Source organism: Argentina silus, assembly GCF_951799395.1.
Source record: "Argentina silus genome assembly, chromosome: 16".
In the NCBI taxonomy this organism is placed as follows: domain Eukaryota; kingdom Metazoa; phylum Chordata; class Actinopteri; order Argentiniformes; family Argentinidae; genus Argentina; species Argentina silus.
Genome location: NC_139670.1, coordinates 17,256,886 through 17,276,413, shown reverse-complemented (window position 1 = coordinate 17,276,413; position 19,528 = coordinate 17,256,886). Strand labels below are relative to the sequence as shown.

The window sequence follows — 19,528 nt, the reverse complement described above, 5'->3', positions numbered from 1 at the left end:
TAAAGTAAATATTCTCAATGTATGGGTTTGTTTAATTGGCCAGTCGCCATATTGGCCTGGATCTGTTTTGACAGACTTGGCGTGTACTTTACGGCGGGCTCAAGTGGACACAACAAATGTTGCACAACACTGTTGCAAGGTAGTGGGGGTTGCCAGCTCTGGAAATACTTCAGCCATTCCAAATGATAGATGAAAAAACGAGTTCCTCTTCATCACCTTTGATAATGAACCACTGTACATTTTCCTGAACGGTTAGGAGTTTTATTTATTGTTCATTTCAATTTGTGTCACCACGTTTGGTTCCAGACATCGTTAAGACCTGCCACCTGAATGAGTAGAAAAGGCATATAGGATCGTAAAAACAAACAAAACAACATAGCTTTCACCTATTGAGACTGATATTGGGTAAATACGTCGATCCTATTGACATGGAATAGAGTGTTACATTGGAAGAAGGAGCAACATCAACCAGTAAAATGACTGACAAATACTGTGTCCCAACATGGCAACCCTGCTGAGCAGAGCAGGGCATGCAATTGTTTTGTTCCAATCAGCTGTGCCGCGTCAAGTCCGCGTCTGGGCCAATCACACGGAGCGTTACTACAGGTCAACAGCAAAGCTGCGTCACTGATATTATGGTCCAGATTTTTTATTCATGGGGCGTTTATGTACGTACAGCTGGCCCAGTTTTGATACATTGTATCGTATGCTTATTGTTGTGCCTGTGCTGCGCGTCTCATCTGAACGATAAACTTCTCTGTCGTTCTGAGATACAAACACACAACCGTTTAGTCGTGTTTGGTTCGTTATTTAAGTCTACTGTACATGATTCTTACGTTTGATTATTTGACGGATTTCGCGAAGTGGATCCAATCCGATAGACGTTGTTGACGTCTTCAGCATGTCGACGGAGAACAGTGTCACCGAGGAGAATTTGCAGGGTAAGGTGTCAATTGTCTCATAGCGGACACAATAACAATGCAAATAAACTGTGCACAGCTCACATGTTATTATATCATGATCTTTACGATACGATGGATTGCCATTATGAATTGTATAAATAATGTTACCCGATAAATCATAACATTGTACAGTACCACCAAAATATGCCTGCGGTGTTATGACGCAAATTCTGTTACTCGGTGAATCGTCTCGCCTGTACGTACAACATGGGCCTCCAATAACAATGCTAGATCAGGATGTAATCATGTAGTAATATAGGTCAGTGCTGACCTTGGTGCAATGTAATCAGAAGTTCGAAACACATGTTCTCAATTCTGTTTATCTATTTATAGTGTTCCTCAATGCGGTACTGATAAGAGACAAAACAAACACAGATTCTGCCCCTTCGCCTCTACGCTTTCGATTATGTAATAAGGGGGAGGATGCTGAGCAGTTCGTTTCCCAATTGGATGGTTACTGCAGAAAAAAAACCCAAATTGATGTGAAGAGAGGACACACGCTGGTTGGATGCTATTTAAAGCACGCCGCCTAGTTTCGCAATGGCTGGCTGTTTAAACTGCGCGGCACACACACACACACACACACACACACACACACACACACACACACACACACACACACACACACACACACACACACACACACACACACACACACACACACACACACACACACCATGTATTAGAGGCACATGAATAACATTGTTCCCCCACCTCATGAAGCCTGTTAAGCCTTGCCCTTGCTTTCGTGTTTCTCCTTCTGAAAGGTTCGTGGGTGGAGCTGCACTTTAACAATGGCAGCGGCGGTTCTGCTGCTCAGGGGGCCGAGGAGCAGGTGCCCGTCTCCTCTGCCCAGGGAGGAGAGCAGCAGACGGTGCCAGGCTCCACCCAGGGAGTGGTAGACCTAGAGAAAATGCTGCTGGATGCCCAGCACGAGTCAGGCAGGAGCAGCTCCAGGGGCAGTGTGCCCTGTGACAGGTACCTCCACCTGAAATCAGTATTGTCATCAGAGTAGACATGTTCAAGTTACAATTCCATGTATTTGTCATGACATTAAATAGTAGCACACAATGCAACAAAATGCCTTTGGGCAGAGCAGCTCTCAACATCCACAACAGCAACAATAGAATGTAATAAAGACAATAAGACAATAAAAACTAGTTTACAACAATTTACAACAACAAGTAATAAAAACAATAATAATAATATAAATGAATCTAGCAGCAGGATTATTATTAGCAGCAGTGGTGAGACTCAAAGATGTCAGTGGTGAGACTCAAAGATGCTGTGTCATGTTTTTGATTGACGAAGATCTACCACCAGCGTTTCTGTATCCTTGACTTAGTGTTCTGGTAAAGGAGCCTAGGAGCATTTTAGGTGATTTTAACAAGTCAGTATAACAACAGGAAGACCCATCACAGTTTCCGTCCCAATACTTATGTTGTTACTCTCCTTGTGTGTCTCACCCTACTAGTCCTCCAAGACCCCAGACTCCTTTGCACCTACGCCGAGGTTCAGAGGTGCACAGTTCTGGAGAGAAGAACAGCTCACAGGTAAAGAGGGGCACAATGTCAAAGTCCTTGGGCACTACAAGGTTATTATTATTATTATTATTATTATTATTATTATTATTATTTATAATTATAATAATAATACATTTGTATAGCGCTTTCTCATGGACTCAAAACACTGTACATGTCAAAAATATGAACATAAAAATATAGGAGGACAGTCACAGAACATAAATAACAACATAACATACAGAATTATTAAAAGCCAGGTAGGTTTTTAGCAAGGTCTTAAAACAGTCAACACTGTCAGCAGCTCTAGCAGGTTAGCCTCTAACATAGTGTTCATATTTCAACTAAGTAAAGAAAGTTCTTGTGAATTTAACAAATGAAGTTGGCCATTGGTCAGTGCCACTTCCATTTATTTGTATTGTGCCTTCCAAGTTCCCTTTTCTGTAACTAAGCTATTGCTCAATGATGAACTAGCTTACTGTGCTGCTTCCGAATAAATGCTGACTCTTCTTGTATTTCAAGTCTTGTTTATTTGTTTATACAAGTATTCAATGTAACAAAGTGCCTGAGGCAGAGCAGCTCTACAACATCAATCAACATCAACAATATAATATAATAAGGATAATAGATCAAATATAAACATCAACAGTAATAAACAGTAAAACATTAAATTACAAACAAATACCAAAATAAAATGTGACATGGGCACCTCATTTCTGTGCTTCAACTAGTACGGTCTTCAGTATCACATTTCTGATTTCAGTCTGAAGAAGACTACCTTGAAAGGAGACGCGAAGTCGAGAATCTTATGAAGAAAAACGCAGACTGGATCTGGGACTGGTCCAGTCGACCTGAGAACATTCCACCCAAGTGAGTAGCGTTCAATAATTCCATCAACATTTCAGCTCCTAACATCTCAATTTAAACATGCCTCAATGACGCTCGGTTCAATTCAGTGCTCCAGACACCCTATTTTCGATCAAATTGATGGAATAACCAAGGAGATAAATCGCTTGCAAAGGTCAGACACCACACATGGAACAAGGCCTGCTGAGACGCTATCCTAATGTTGTGTCTGTTCCAGGGAGTTTCTGCTCAAGCACCCCAAACGCACCAACCCCCTCAGCATCAGAAACACCAGCGTCATGAAGAAAGGAGGCATCTTCTCGGCAGAGTTCCTCAAGGTGTTCCTCCCCTCTCTGCTCATATCTCACGTATTGGCAGTCGGGCTTGGGTGAGTCATGACCATGTGATGCATTCTGATGTTGTGATAAAGGTACCAGAGGACTGGAGGTGGTAATAATAATAATAATAATAATAATACATCTAATTTATACAGCGCTTTTCTAAGACCCAAAGATGCTTTACAAAGATAAGTGAATGAGAGGTGAATGAAACTCTACTGATCACAGTTATATCACAGAGCATATAAATATATCAGAGTATTCTAAAATCTCTGGTTATATCAAGAAATCTATGCCACTGATATCCTAAAGTGTTCTACTTCTTTTATGGTTGGATGTCATGTAGTGATCCTGTTTTCCATAATGATGTGACCAATGGGGTTCTTTGAATCCAAACCTCTAGTTACTTTTGGTAAAAAACAACATGAAGCTGCATGTGTTGTAACAGTGTAATTGTAAACTGTAGTAACAACATTGTATCAACTTGTTTTTATGTAGTGCATTGTAGTGTCCTTACGTAAGTCATTGAGGAAAAGTTGGAGTGTCAGTGCTTTGTGAGGTCAATGACAGAATGCCAATCAGGGTCTGATGCTACCTACTGTACCCTGCCTCAGGGCCAGAGGATTGGCTAATTAAATAGGTCACAGTCTGTCTGTGTGGGACTAAATCGACACCCCACAGTGATATTATAGTAACATATAAATATAGTTTGGATCTGTGACTCCTATTTTGGCTCCCCCTTCCTCCCACCCATCTCCGCCATATCTACGTGCGGGAGAGCACACACAGTCAGAGTTGACATTTGAGTGACTTTGCATCCTCCAATCAAGATAAGAGTGTGGCCCCAGATGCATGTCTTTTTACGGTTGCTGCTGTTGAAAGAATGGTTGATCCTCTCTAGTCCCAAACTCTGAGCTCTGCTTTATGCACTAGGTCATGTGGAGTGGAAAATCTGAGTCATTTGCAGATTTTTTTTTTTTTAACAAAATGTCACCCCAGACAGTGAAATAAGAAACTTTTTTTTTTACAACAGATAAAGAAATCCGATATTGATGTTCTAATATATTTGATGTTGTTCCTCCTCCTTCTCCGCATAGCGTGTATATTGGAAGACGCCTTACTACCTCCACCAGCACCTTCTAAAGGACACACAGACTGGAAGAACACTGTTTTTGCACCACCGCTGCTGCTGGGCTTGAAGTGACGCTTTGTAGTTGCAGATAAGCATGGTCACGTGACCCTCCGTCCCCCTTTTTTCCTGGCAGTCGACCATGCTGCCTGTATACCCCTGTGAATTCTGATGGCTTCTCTCCCCCCAGTTCCCTCTGCCTAGTCCTCAGTGCTGCTTATAAAATGTGTTCCACTGGGAAAAGTTCTGAAATTCTCAGCGTTCTCCGTGTCACTGTGTCACTGTTTCTGGGTAGTAGGCGGCCATTTTAGGTTCCAGAGCCATTGTCATCAGCTAGCTGTTACTGTGTCACTATCAGGCTATTTTGTCTTTCTCTCATTGAGACAGAACAGGTCTTTGAGATGAGTGAATGTTCAGAAACAAGTACAGTTGATTTGCCAATGTCATGTGTCTGAATGAAAACAGAAAAAGAAAGAAAGAAAGAAAGCAAGCAAGCAAGAAAGGAAACTGTAAGTTGTACTTGGAGTGCACTCACGCTTTCAACTCCAAGTAGTGGTTGCTGTATCGAAGGGAGCATCCAATCAAAATGTTCAGACTGATGGTCTCGAGGCCTTATAAGGAAAGGGTGTTGAAAATCAAAGGGTTTTGGTTGAGCCCAGTTTCTAGAAAACTATTGGAGATATATTAATATTAAGATATTATATCTTATATCGTGCATTTGTGGATCCTGGATTGCTTCACATTATTTCAAACAAAAGTGTAAGCTCTATTTCTGTTGGCACCTGTATTTTCAGTTTGCATGTTGTATTATTCTCTCAGGATCATGGTTTCAGCGACAACAATGTCACACATTCACTGGGTCTGGATGTTATGCTGTATTGTAGAAAGTGGTACCAAGTACAAACCAAAACAATTGGTGGCAAGTTCTATTGCTTGCCTTGTGACATATAGGCATATGGTATTAATGAGAATATGAAACACTAACCACTTTTGTACCATCACTTTATGAGGCTCCATGTTTGCTTACATGTTTTATATTGTGTGTATTAGACATTTTCGGGTGACTATTAAATCCAAATCAAGAAACCACATAAAAACAGAAAAACATTATTTTGCCTTATAACTCACGAAATTATGTTCCAGATCTTCTCAGTATCCTCAGAGCGTAACAGAATATGTTGTTGAAGACTGAAGAGAGCAACTGAGTGAGCCTTCTCTGGTGTTGCGATGACTTATATTCAGAGTATGAATTTGAGTTTGAATGAAAAAAGATATTTCCACTCTTAGATTCCAGCATTTCTGCATGTATTGTAGAGCTTCTAAGCATGTCAAGTGTATGTGAACTGTTTTGTATGAACAGTGTGAACTGTAACTGAACATTAAATTGTTCCTTCGCGAAAATAATCTGTGCTGTTTGTCATCATTCATGGCAAAACGCAACACTGAAATGGTAAGACCACTAATAGTCTAAAATATCATATAGCTAACTGTGCTTGGTTTACTTTTTCCTACACGTTTAGAAGTCATCATAATCATTGAACAATAAAATGAATCATACAAACATGCACCATACACAAAAATAAATAAATAATAACACTCCTATTCCAGTGAACACAATTAAAATTTATTTAACTTTGGTCAAAAATAATCAAACAAATGTATACATTTGCACAACGTTAGCATTATTATTCAACAAGGAAAAGGGTCAACGAGAATACTTATTTGAACCCTATTTAAGTTCCTGGTTTTAAAGAGCATCACAACCAACTATACAACTGTTGTACTTTTCAACCTTAAGATTATGTTTTGTGATTTTTGACTTCAGCATTTAGTGCTGGGGAATAGTGTACAGCATACTGAGTGCGCCAGAACACACCTAGTTTCTTCTTGGATGTCATGATGCCGTTTCTGCTCAAGTCGACTGGGAGGATGCCCGTGTTATCCAGCTCTGTTCGCAGGGAGGCACTCAGCATGTGTGGGACTCTAGACAGTGTATAACGCCTTCGATCCTAAATCAACCCCTAGGCCCTACCCTACCCTAATGCCTGGGCACTTTGTGTAGATCTAGATGGATTTGGACAGGTGTGTGGGGTACTGTATTTGATATGGTAGTTAAGGCTTAATTTGGCCAGGTGGAATTTGATCCATATTGTTTACACCTATTCCAATCCTCTCAAATCTATACGTGCACAATGGTGGAGTAGGGGGTTAGGGGTTGGTTTAGGATGCAGCAATCTCACTTATCCTTTGCTGCAAACCACAGGATCCTGACTGGAGAGGTCCAGAGAGAGAGCTACCAGTGGCAGTACTTACAAGGACAAGGACATAAACAACAAAGTAGAGTGGTCTTTAAAAACATCTTGGGTGCTGTACTAGATCACTTAACCACCAATGTTACACTTGCAAGGTTCCCCCCCCCCCCAAAAGAGTCAAGAGAGTATGTAGGCTGTAGAATCTTCTTCTAAAACCATCTACATACTATGTATTTTCATACTGGATTGCAATTTGTTGGATCAGGATGTTACAGTACTGACTTAGCATAGCCAATAACATGATTCTTGTAAGCTGAAAGGAGTTAGCTACATCACAGAGAATCACAGCCAAATCAGGTGCCTTTAGGTGGCCAGGAGAATGACATTTCACATTTATCATTGCCATTTGACTCTTCAATGTAAATACATGCAAAATAGAACGGAAGAAAGAAACCGATACAGTTGAAAATGTAAAAACGCATCTCTTTGTAGTTTTTGTTACTTTTATTAAGTGGTTGACACCAGACGGTGTGGTTATATAGATACAGTCAGTGAGTAAATGTTATTATGCATGAGAAAAAAAAAAAAGGAGAAAAAAACTAAACAAAAACAACTGTCCACTGACCAAACATGGAGACCTGTTTTAAGTGCTTAAAAGGTAAAACACCGAGGCCTGAGCGAGAGGCCAGAGGGGAGGAATGTTATCAGGCATCAACAAGCAAATTTCATGTTTCTCAAAAGGCCCAGATTTACAGTAAAGAGACATTTTCTACATTTCTGACAACAAAATTGTCATTCCTCGGGATTCCATAATTTTGGTCGTCAAATCATAAAAAAAAAAGAAGAAAAAAAAAGAAAAAAAAAAAAAGGCTCAGACTTGAAATAAATACACTAAACTTTTTTGACATTTTTTTTGGCCTCTTTTGTTGAGTGCTGTCCATCAATTCTGCTGCAGTTAGGGCCCTGTCCGGGAACTGGGAGGGCTCTGGCCTCCGTCCTCGTGACGAGGACTCAAAACAAACACCTTATAGTACTCTCTAAAGAAACGCTGTCTGTCTGGAGACTCCGTCGGCTACACATTGAAAACAAGTGCATCAAATTTCTTCATTAGGAGGACAACAAGGCCGTTGTTTCTTTAAAACAGATTTAACGACTAGGCTTAAAGGTAGACTCTGTGATATGTCGTTGTCACACACCACAGGGCCGCTTCCTGTTTACAGACGTAAACGACGATGGAGACCAAATATTGCTAAAGTTGATCGTCGTCATCGGCTCATCCCAACTCACACGCTCCCTTGAGGCACCACCCCACGTTAGAAAGAGCCAATGACAGCAACCGCGGCAGACGTAAACTCTGTCGTCATTGACGCCTTAAAGCGGGAAGACGCCCCGTTGCGCGTGACGACGATCACATTGCTGAGTCTACCTTTAACTATGCAAAGTACACGATTTCTGTCCGCGGTACAGTGGCGGGGAGGGGAGGGGAAATAGGGTCGGGGTTTATTTATTTTTTTCTTTTAGTTGATCTTGTCCTGGAATATATACAGGTTGTTGGTGGCGGCGACGGCGATGACGTTCTCCTTGGGGTGCCAGGCGGTGTGCAGGATCTTCTTGTTGAAGTCCAGGCTGTCCACGCTGATCTCGTCCTTCTTCCTCTTGCCGCCGGTGCAGACCTTGCGCGGCTTCAGGATGGCGCGCGGTTTACTGTTCTCCCGCGACGCCTCCAGTGTGATGTCCCGCCGCGTGTTCCTGTCGAACATTCGGAAGAAGTTGTTGTAGGAGCCCGTCATGATGGCACTGGAGGAGGAAACAGAAGAGAGGGGTGATGAAACAGCACAGGGGGATGATTGTTAATGCTGTACGTTCATCGTTGTCTGGAGTAGCACTAAATGAAGCTCATTGAATTGAACTGTGCAGAGGTTGCAGATGGGAATCATCGTTCATTACTTCTGTGGTGAGTTCTTTCATGATGCACTACGTCTAGTTTAAACGCATGTTTTCCATGTTGATGTTGCCAGAGCTGTTGAACTGACCTGTCAGAACCGTTCCAGCAGCACTCAAACTTGTCAAAGATGCAGTCGTTCTCATACAGCGAGCAGAGCTTGCTACGTAGGTATTCGTGCACCTGGAAATGAACCAATCAAAAAACGTAAAACAGGATGTAAATGTAACTGTTCTAGAAAACAATCACTGTTTGTTTCCATTAGTAGCAATATTCACTCAACTGTAGATAATGGGGATGACATTTGCTGCTGACAGACAGACATAGGCCCTATTCCAATACTTAAGAAATGTATCCTACCTCCTCACGTCCTTGGAAGAAATAACTGATCTGACATGACTTGAAAGATGAAAGCAATGCAATGAAAAACTTGCATGGACGAATCCACTCATGTTAGATCAGTGATTATATCAAGGAATGGAGGAATGAAGGACGCATTTCTAAGTTATTGGAACTGGGACAGATTAGGAAGGACAACGTGAGGTGAAACAACACCAGTACCTGGTAGGTCTCTACGGGCCGGTTCTCCATGTTGAGATCCCACACCTTCACAGAGAGATAGTCTCTGGTCATCATGTAGCGCCCACTGTGGCTGAACTTGACATCAGATATGGAGGAGATGATTTCAGAGAAGAAAGACCTGCTGCTTGGATCCTCTGGCTCCTCGAAGACTAGTAAACAAATGAAATCATTTTTAAAAATGAATAAGACACATTCTAGAAAAAAAAAACACACAAAAAAACAGTACCATTGCAAAACAGACCTAAAATATCTCAATGACAGTTGTCATGTTTTAAAGTGCAAAGCTAAGGTCATGAGATTCATTATGTAATTCTGTCAGTGACGTAATAAGCTTGCTGACATTAAACAGACAAAAACTATTGTGAAAATAGACATGAAAGCTCACAACACAATGGCATTTTCGGACCCAAAACATTGTCTCACAATCTACGATAACCTAATATTGTGGACTTACATTTGCTATGCCTATCGCAGAGGGCGGCAGCGCGCGTGTCACACAGGCGAATGGTTCCCTTGCTACTGCTGTAGACGAATACATTGCACTGGTGTGGGTGGCACTCGGCAGCTGTGATGACTTCTGTCAACTCCTCCATGTTGGCTGGCTTTATGTCTACAATGTCTGGAGGTCAAACGGTCAAGGAACAGCACATTGACAAAGATACACACATCGGTAGATGTCGCAATACACACATAGGCACTGCACAGACACAGTACACACATAGCTATATAGGCATATGGGGGAAAAAACTTGATCAATGACTTTTGCTGGAAAGGATACTAAAACTTCTATCTGTGATTTCTAAGTGCCATAGGTTTATTCTAAGATCGTCTGCGGAAAGGTATGTTTGGTGATCACTATTTACTGAAATGGAATTGATGTGATATGTGTGTGCATTTGCAAATATCCGCCGCGGGCTCGCTTCCACCATCAGGTCCATGGGCATCAGTACAGGCACCTGCGATTGAGAGAGAGAGAGAGAGAGACAACTAAATCACATAAGTTAGGCCCACAATCAGTGCTTCGCTCTCTGGAGCTCTTTGTTGAAGATATGTCGAAGCTAAAGACATTCACTATATAAATGGTTAGAAGGGATAAGGGTTAGGACTCTCCAAATGCTGTTTTATCTTCTTGATTGGGATCTTAAACTCGACACATGGACCCCCCCCCACCCCAGTAAACGGCCGTAAAAATGAGACGTACCCGTAATGAAGTGATTCGAAATGGATCTCGCAGTCTTCCGTCCTCATCTTTCAAGTTGTAGCCCTCCGCCCTTTTGTCCCTTTCGCTGATCTTCCATAGTTTGATGGTTTTGTCTGTGGAAGACGACATCGACTTCAGCAACGACAACAGATGACCTTGCATCTGTGTGAGAATGTCAACTCAACTCTGAGGGGGGTTCAGAGTTATCAATGGCATGAAGTATTCAGTAAGAAATGTGACACATTCTACATTCATTTACTTATCTATTCTCCTCTTTTGCACCCACCTCCACCCCCCCCCCCGCCACAGAGTACAACTTGTTTCTGCAGAATACACTGATTTCATTTGAAAGCTTGACTTGCTGTACTTTCACCTGAGTCAATAAAAAGGAAGTAACTGTGAGACAGCGGGCATGCTTCTTACCGTTCGTCGAGAGCAGAAAGTGAGCAGCGTTTTGTTGGGGTAACCATCTTATTTTGTTGATTTTCTCCTCGATTTCTAAGCTTTTCAAATAGTCAAACTCTGGTTCGTGACTCTGAAAAGTGCTGTACACGTTGTACTCTCCTCTTGAGTGCGGGCGATTTTTACTCTGAAATAAAGGATAGGAATATCAGTGGGCTGTTATGACAAAGACGATATTACTGTACCTCTCACCAATTATCATTTGGATATTTAGATTTAATCCAGTCGACTGTAGTGTGGTCGATTTGAAGAGGGTTGACTGACCTCTTGCTCCCGTTGAAATATGACGACTCTGCCTCCTTTGTCTCCTGTTGCTAGCAGTTCTCCAGAATAGTTGAATTCCACTGTTGAGATAATGTCCGCTAAGAGAAAAATAAAGGTCCAAACTGATTAGGACAAACTTTCATATTAACACGGTCATTTCGAAACAAGGTCAGCATCACTGATGACCAAAGGCTGACATATTGGTGGATTCTTTTCAATCTTGAAATGATACACGCTCACATAACTTCAGGTTTTCAACTTTCAGGTTTGCAGCTACCCTCGCCAACACCACACCCCATCACTCCCAACACCACTAACGATATTACCCACAGGGTTTTTCCAAGAAGGCCAATAAGACTGCTGCCGCAAAACAATTATATTAAAGTACCTGTGCACAGAAAATCAAAGCTCATATTCTGACAAATCATACTTAAAACAGGTTGTTGACTTGTCCCTCTCTCGTATTTGTTGCTATAGCATAAATTAAAGAAAGAGGTTAGCACTTGTAAAAATAGAACATCATACTTGTGGTTCAGAAATACATTGAGGTTACAGGAAGACAGTTGATGTCACATCCTTCATTCAATAAAATGTATTTTCTGAAACTTTGTTCAAGACATGGCCAAATGTACTAGGTAAGGTAGTTAGCGAAATGCATTTAGATGTAGGGTTACTTGCTCAGTAGTCTAAATTAGCTAGCTAACTTCAGCTATCGTATTCCTGGCACTAGAAAAATAGATGCACACAAAAGCTGCTATTGCAAATACTACATGATGAAAAATAAATGAAACAAAATGTATCACTCATATTGGGATAGATGCAGTGCACAGATACTTTAAAGACAGAACAGTGACCGTTATTAGGCTATTATACGTGACTCAAACTGCCATTCATTCATTCATTCATTCACTGACCATGGTTCAGCAATATAGGCTGCCCACGACAGTCAGACACGCCGTATTAAGATGCCTCCTGTGATTGGATCAGATCACGTATGATCTGAAAAAGATGGGATTTGGCCACCTTTGCGTTTACACCCGTCTTTTGATTCGGACACAATCAGAATATGGACAGCAGCTGCCGGATACAGGACACATACAGGTGTAAAGGAGGTCAGAGGTCGCAACACAAGAGCACCACAATTGGGTACCAACAACAATAGCTGAACGAGTCTATACAACCCAACACTCATTGATCGGTCTCAGAGCAACAACAACACCATGTAAGTGAGCTCGGCAAACTGTCCTGAGTGACACTGAACTGCCCACATTACACGCACATCCTGTGCGGGTCAGCGACTCACTCGGACAAAAATAATCATTAAGGCCTCGGTTAAAGAATGAAGCTGACATCAGGGAAGTGCAAGATTAGAGCCAGCCCTTGTGAAGGAAGGACTGCAAGGGAAGCGTTTCATTCAGTGAGCAAGCGTGGAGAGCTGATGCACAACGCTCACGATTCGCTCGTGATGGCAAATCTGCAGGATGACTGGGCCAGATGCCCCTTTTTCTAGGCTGGGGTCTCTTTTCCAGCACTACATTTTCACAGGCACCTAGGTTATTTATATCACCGCCGCTGCTGCGCTTGAGGAGCGGAAGTGGGGCGCATGCCAGCTGACAGCACAGCATCAGCTCTACGCCTGCCCTTTCTCCCACCATGATACACACACACATACACTCCTCCACATATCAATACTCCACAACCAGCCTCTTTCATCCTGAGGATGGAAAAAAACACCTATCCAGAATACATCCAAGTTCAAAACTGCATTTTGCAGTGCCCTTGAGACAGAAGTGTTGTGATGTATCCTGATTAGCAGACCCCCCCCCCCAATGAATGTCTGGTGGCTAGAAAGAGAGAGTCAAAAGAGAAGTGTGTCAGTGCAGCGAAGAAGCCCCCCCCCCCAACGAACACCTCCAGTGGGGTCCAGCGACACTAAATGTGTGAGCAATCGTGATGCCAACCAATAGCAAGGCTAGGCTAGTAGTAGCTAAATCAACAGTGCTGCTTTAAGGGCTTGTGTGGCTCTGTTTTTCTTTCACATCCACGTCTGACATTGAACGATTACCCACAACATGTCTGTGGCCCTTAATCATGACTTGTTGTGGTCAAGCTTCAGGGCTGACATATCTGGTAACGTTATCTGGCAGCCACTAGGTGTTGTTGAAATGTGACTTAATCAAACCAGTTAGCTTGCAAACTAACCATTCAGTTGTCACTGAGATGCTTTACGAGTTCACATTAGCTAGCTAGCTGCTAAGCTACCTGCTAAGGTAGACAACGTTAGCCAGCTTACCAGCAAAGCAAGCTAAAAGCAATCGTGTCACGCCTTGCAATCCGGCTAACCTAACCAACGCTATGCAATAAAACCTACACAGTACTCGTATCTAACGCAATGTTAGTTAGCCAGTTAGCTCCTGCCTGGTAGCTAACACCATAGGAAAGTAACACTTGCTTGCTAACGTTAGCGGGTACTAGCACTAGCAGCAGGCTGTGTCGCTTGTACTAGGCATGCATCATCACCACCATCATTCAAAGGAACGAGGGGGCTAGCTCAGTAGCTCGTTCGCACAGAAAATACACCTGCGATCAGCGATTGACTGACAAAACAGACATTTTCCATTTGAAGAGAAACGCAAATTACCTTCCGCCACATCCTCGTCTATGGCTCCCTTCACTTGAGAGAAGCACCATTGGAAATCGTTCCCTCCTCCGACACCTAGAAAACATGACACATTTGATTTGCTAGCTAAAACGTTCCTGGAAAAAAGGTTGTTCGTTAACATTTGATCTCGCCAAGACACGTAAGATGAATTTCATTTCATGTAAACGTGATCATTCGCGATCACAACCCTTGAGCTTGGCTAGCTAGCTGTATGGAAGTGTAATTTAGCACACATTAAAGCTCATCGGGTTGACTGTTTGCTGTCTTGCTAGCCAGGAAACTTGCAATGCTTTTTTTAGGCCGCGCTGATGCTGAGGAGGACAGTGAAGTGTAAGGGCCCCCGCCTACAAAGTTAACCACCTTACCTGCCATTGCCACTTTCTGCAACAGAACTGGCGTCTCTAGGTGGTCTTCTGAGCGTAATTGGAGTTGTTAACAATGGGTTTCAGTGCAGGTTAACAGAAGGAAAAACAGTGATTAGACTCGTGAATAAGGGCTTCCAGAAATGCCCGTGATTTTTTTTCTATCCAAAATGGCGCACATTGACAGTCGACATGACACGGTGACGTCATTTAGACGCTTCAAACGTCTGGTTGAGTCACTCGAGTGCAAACTGCGCTGGTTTTGCGCAGCTGTTGGACATGCCTTTGGCGCACTGACAAGCTGCAACAGCGTGGGAAAAATACTGTTGTCTGCATACTAAAGCCTTTCTACACAGACAGTGTTCATGTTTCTTTTTCTTCTTTTTTTTTTTTTTTTTCTTTTCTTCTTCCTATTTTTCTTCTATAAAAATCAGGTAGCCTATCTTGTTCGTAGTAATTGTCATTTCCAGTCATTTCAAATAGAAAATAATATTTGAATAATCACAACACCTTACAGACAATTCACAATTCATGCCCTGTTAATGGGCCCGACTGAGTGTGCATTAGATGCTTGGAGAAAATGGATCACAGTTTAATTACACTTAACATTTTTTTGAGATGCATCAAAACAACAAAATGCTGGTTCATCATAGTTACCTTTCCAAAACATAACTCTCCTCTTCAGAGGTGGCTATTGTTATAAAAGTTAAATCAGTGTGTTTTTGTTTAATTAATTAATTAATTAATTAATTAATTAATTAAGTATATTTTGAAGTGTCTGTAAGGTGTTTTCAGAATGGGGCCCTATGGCAATACTGTCAAAACAAAACACTGTCTGAGTGAATAAACTACCACCAAGGCAGGTGAAACATCATGATTTGAGTGGAATCCCTTCTAGCCCACCATGCAGTTTCAGCCACTTTGGTTGACTAAAACTATTATGAATCCAGGTAGCTTGGCACAGAGTAATGCAATCTGACCAGCATTTAAGATTAGTCTTATATTAGACTTGAATTTAAGATGAGACTTTAGCCAGATCAAATACATTTTACTATGAAAGAGGCTCATGGATATTGGGGTAGACATTTCCTCCAGATCTACGCATACCTCAGGATCTTGTGAATGTTCCCAGGTTATCAATAGCTCATGTATTCAATCAATAAGCTCATCCCTTTGGTTTGAGATCTTGCCTTGAAGCTGAAAAAGTCCAGTAAGCTGTCATTTACATTAGAAATACAATTTATTGAACTTAGTAAAAAAGCAGGGCACGTGATTTCTCTGATGTGCATCAAGGACTTGTTCACATTGATATGAATTAATCTGATCCTGTACCTGTTTTGAGGTCGACATGTGTCTGCATTTAAAGACCTACGCGGGTTTGAGATGTATCACAATGGGTAGTGATAAGGACGATGGGTCTGCTGAGAACAAAATATCTCCTAACAATTACTGTAAAACACATTTGTATATCGACTGCCTTTGGAAACACCCCTGGCTCCTTCCAGCAGGGAGCAGTATTTATTCATAAATGAAGCTCTTCAGACCGATTATCTTAAAGAGGTGGTCTTTGGTCTCCTGGAAGGAGAGGGACAATCAGGGGAGACTGGTGGAGGTAGAAATCGGAGGACGGACGAATTGTAATGCATGGAATGGAATAGGGAATGATATCAAACTAGTGTGTTGATACTATTCCTCATTCCATTTCATGCATTACAATAAGCCCGTCCTCCAAAGTCTACCTCCACCAGCCTCCACACATAATCACCAATGAAGACAAAATTAAGTTTCAACATTATTCACAAGAATCTCAAAGCATAAAATGTATTGCTTGTCTGAACCACTGTTGTGATGAATGAACAATGAAAACTTAATTATGGTTTGCCTGTGACTAAGCTCTATAGCGGGTAGAAGCTTCTTTGCTCAATGCATTTTTTATGCCATTTTCAATTTGCTTGTTAGACATAAAAGCCCAGGAAATCCTCTTGGGGCTGACAAAGTATTCCTCTACACTTTATTGTTGTAGCTTCTCCATTAATGAATACCATCCCACACAACATAAATGAATAACAAATCAGGCATGCACTTTAAAATCCTCTCTGTGATTGGCAACAAGACATGAACTCGACATTGTTCTACTCTACACTTTCAAGGTAGTTTCAAGTTTCATTGTGTCGGTTCTGTTACGGTAATGATGGCAATATGGCCCTCACTGTTGTTGAGGATTGGTGAGATTAATTAATAGGATGAATTACATGTATGCGTTTTAGATGTATGATAATTACATGAATGAGGTTTCATGTATGAGTGTCCAATGTCATGCTTTTTCAAAACATCCAGCAATATTTCAGTGCACTGGCCATGATGTTGATGCAGAAGGGTTTGTATTGATAAAATGACACTTATATAAAACACACTTTTAATGTGGCCTACTCAATGGCTCACCAGATTTGAGAGAAATAATATTATTTCATCTGTATGCCTAAGGCTTTTAAGAAAACAGCATGAAAATGTATTATTATGAAATAATACAAAAAATAATAATACTAATAATAATAATAATGCATTTATGTTGTATTGTGCTTTTGACATTACTCAAAGACACTACATTCCATGGAGAGAACAATGCTAAATATATAAATAAAAGTAAAACAAAAGCACAGTCAGTATAAACAAATATTGTTTACAAAGAGTTAAAGATTAAAAGCAAGTTTAAAGAGACCAGCTTTGCTATAGCTAAATATAATTATATCTGCAATGTTTATCTATCATTTCATTATGTTTTTGCAATGTGAGTAAATTGATTAAAAAATAAATACATTTGTTCTTCTTAGGTGAGAGATGCACGATTTCTCCATTCTCTGTCTCAGTTGGCTAATGAAAAACAAACTAAAAAGCTAAAAAGCCTTTTAAAACATCCTCCATCCTTTATGCCTTCAAACAAAAAAGTACTTGTGTAGCTACCTACAGTCAACTTTCAGTGTGTCTCATTGCAAAGCAACATCAGTGAGTAGAGCGAGCCCATAAGAGTCTTGTACTCGCTTCTCCTGATTTTCAGAGGTGACGCAGTTCATGTCTCTTTATCCTGATGAATTGATAAACTTGACAGATTCTTGTTAAGATGATCGTTGCTAATGGCAGATTTATGGTTTAATTATGGCTCATTCTCATACAGGTTTAGTGTCAGGCCGTTTAGAACAGTAAAATAATTGCAACCAAGGATATCATCGACTCTCTTCTCTTTCTCCTCAGGGAAACGAATGAGTAACACACATCGTCCAACTAGTTTGTAAATTACCATAGCAACGTGTTGTGGAATAAATTAATTTAAATGCCATGCATTAAAAAAAGATGCGAGTGTAGCCTCCAAGAGTTTTTCAGTTTTCATCAATATGCAATACACAACTCATATAGTGGATATGTATTGGTTCCAACAAATCTCTCCCATCCATTTACAGCCTGATGGACTTAATTTAATTGATATTCTGTTCCTCTTCTCCAAGAGCATACAGTATTAATCTGTCCTCTCTGTGAACTATTTTAAACAGGTTCAAACAAGGTCTTTGGAATAATGTAGAACAGCCCATGTTGTAGGCAAAATACAGAGTATGTTCTCATCAAAATGAGTCATGGATCGAAACAGATGCTCATGCTGAGGCTCTTCCAGTGTTCACAGAATAGATTTGGATTCATTAATTCATTACCTTACCGTTTCCACCTACTGGTCGGAAGCTAGTTTGACTACTTCATGTAAAGTGTGAGGTGTGTACACAGAGTAGGGAGGGGGAATTTGGCTCCTCTGTTGTGTGTAAAGGGTAAAGATTGATGTTTGCAATTAAACACCGCTCTCAGTCAACAGTGTGACAGCCCTGAACGCACCTCACAGGGAGTGATTGGAGAGGGCTGTGTGTCAGCTCAACGAGGTGCCTCATCAAAACCCTGATGACAGGAGGCTGGCAGGCCCAGCGATCAAATTCAAAATGTGTGTGTGTGTCCAGAGTGTGTTTCTGTGTGGCTATGCATCTGTGTATGTGGCTATGTGGTGTGTGTGTGTGTGTGTGTGTGTGTGTGTGTGTGTGTGTGTGTGTATCTGTGTGTGTGTGTGTGTGTGTGTGTGTGTGTGTGTGTGTGTGTTTGTGTGTGTGTGTGTGTGTGTGTGTGTGTGTGTGTGAGTGATGAAAGTCTGCGTTATTAGCAAAGGAAAAACAAGGCGTTCAGCAGGCATCACACATTCAATTACAGCATGTAACAATAGAGCTTCTCTGCGGGGGCTCTTTAAATGACCTCTCTCTCACCTTCCCAAAACATATATTAGAGGTGTGGGTAAACCATACAGGAACATACATTCACTTCCAGGTGAATGCTGTAATGACCTGAATTTCACACTCATGGATTCTTCTCACCTTCACGGAAGATACAGGTTAAATTTAGAGAATAATATTTGCTTCATATCTAGACTGCGGGTTAAAATGAAGCATATCAACCCACCGTTCAATGGAATATAAATTGCTTGTCGAGTCTCCGCTCTCATTTGAAGAAGTAAGACATTGGATTTGTCCAATGGCTAGAACTATTGAGCCATGAGAAAACGACAAAGAAAACACTCTCGGGATGCTAGAATGTGAGTTATGGAGCTCTATCTGAAATGCCCATGTAGAGTTTCATTTGATTAGCTGTGGGATAAATGGGGTGTCGCCATAAAGATGTTTAATGACACTGTCATAACAGTGGGGTGTTTAATGATACTTTTAACAGTAGAACAAGCCACTATTCCATTCACATCCCATAATATGAATAAACAGGGAACATACAAAAACAAAGCATCAATGTGTATCGGCTTAGGCCTTCGTCAGAGTGTCCTGGACGCTCCTGGAACATTCTTTTCTCACATCCGATACGGTTTGTCACTGCAGTGCAGACGCACAGTCACAGAAGAGGAGAGTGCCTGTACTTTTGACTTACACCAGGTTCAAAACATTGTCTTTTCTCACAATGCCAATCCTTCCCCT

The 19,528-nt window shown here is 41.3% G+C and overlaps 2 protein-coding genes across 2 annotated transcripts; one reads left to right on the top strand and one right to left on the bottom strand.

Annotated features, from left to right (window-relative positions):
- The first annotated feature begins 619 nt into the window (after positions 1 to 619).
- bnip3 (BCL2 interacting protein 3) lies at positions 620 to 6,186 on the top strand. Its single transcript, XM_083687347.1, has 6 exons — positions 620 to 941; positions 1,730 to 1,940; positions 2,437 to 2,515; positions 3,246 to 3,352; positions 3,567 to 3,716; positions 4,764 to 6,186. The coding sequence occupies exons 1-6, from the start codon at positions 902 to 904 to the stop codon at positions 4,807 to 4,809; spliced, it is 633 nt and encodes a 210-aa protein (XP_083543473.1). The 5' UTR covers positions 620 to 901; the 3' UTR covers positions 4,810 to 6,186.
- A 211-nt stretch (positions 6,187 to 6,397) lies between these two features.
- Positions 6,398 to 14,665, bottom strand: ppp2r2d (protein phosphatase 2, regulatory subunit B, delta). The gene is made up of 10 exons (XM_083687687.1): positions 14,526 to 14,665; positions 14,140 to 14,214; positions 11,499 to 11,596; positions 11,196 to 11,361; positions 10,773 to 10,885; positions 10,350 to 10,527; positions 10,026 to 10,190; positions 9,551 to 9,720; positions 9,081 to 9,172; positions 6,398 to 8,844 (listed from the first exon to the last, which is right to left on the bottom strand). The coding sequence occupies exons 1-10, from the start codon at positions 14,530 to 14,532 to the stop codon at positions 8,565 to 8,567; spliced, it is 1,344 nt and encodes a 447-aa protein (XP_083543813.1). The 5' UTR covers positions 14,533 to 14,665; the 3' UTR covers positions 6,398 to 8,564.
- Between the last annotated feature and the right edge of the window lie 4,863 nt (positions 14,666 to 19,528).

Excerpts from the sequence above, each read along its gene's own strand:
- ppp2r2d (XM_083687687.1), bottom strand. Across the intron at positions 10,886-11,195 it reads CTTTCTGCTCTCGACGAACG|ACAAAACCATCAAACTATGG; the intron begins GTAAGAAGCATG and ends CGTCTTCCACAG. Across the intron at positions 9,721-10,025 it reads CTGCGATAGGCATAGCAAAT|TCTTCGAGGAGCCAGAGGAT; the intron begins GTAAGTCCACAA and ends TTTGTTTACTAG.
- bnip3 (XM_083687347.1), top strand. The coding sequence starts at position 902 with ATGTCGACGGAGAACAGTGTCACCGAGGAGAATTTGCAGG. Across the intron at positions 942-1,729 it reads CACCGAGGAGAATTTGCAGG|GTTCGTGGGTGGAGCTGCAC; the intron begins GTAAGGTGTCAA and ends TCCTTCTGAAAG. Across the intron at positions 3,717-4,763 it reads GTATTGGCAGTCGGGCTTGG|CGTGTATATTGGAAGACGCC; the intron begins GTGAGTCATGAC and ends TTCTCCGCATAG.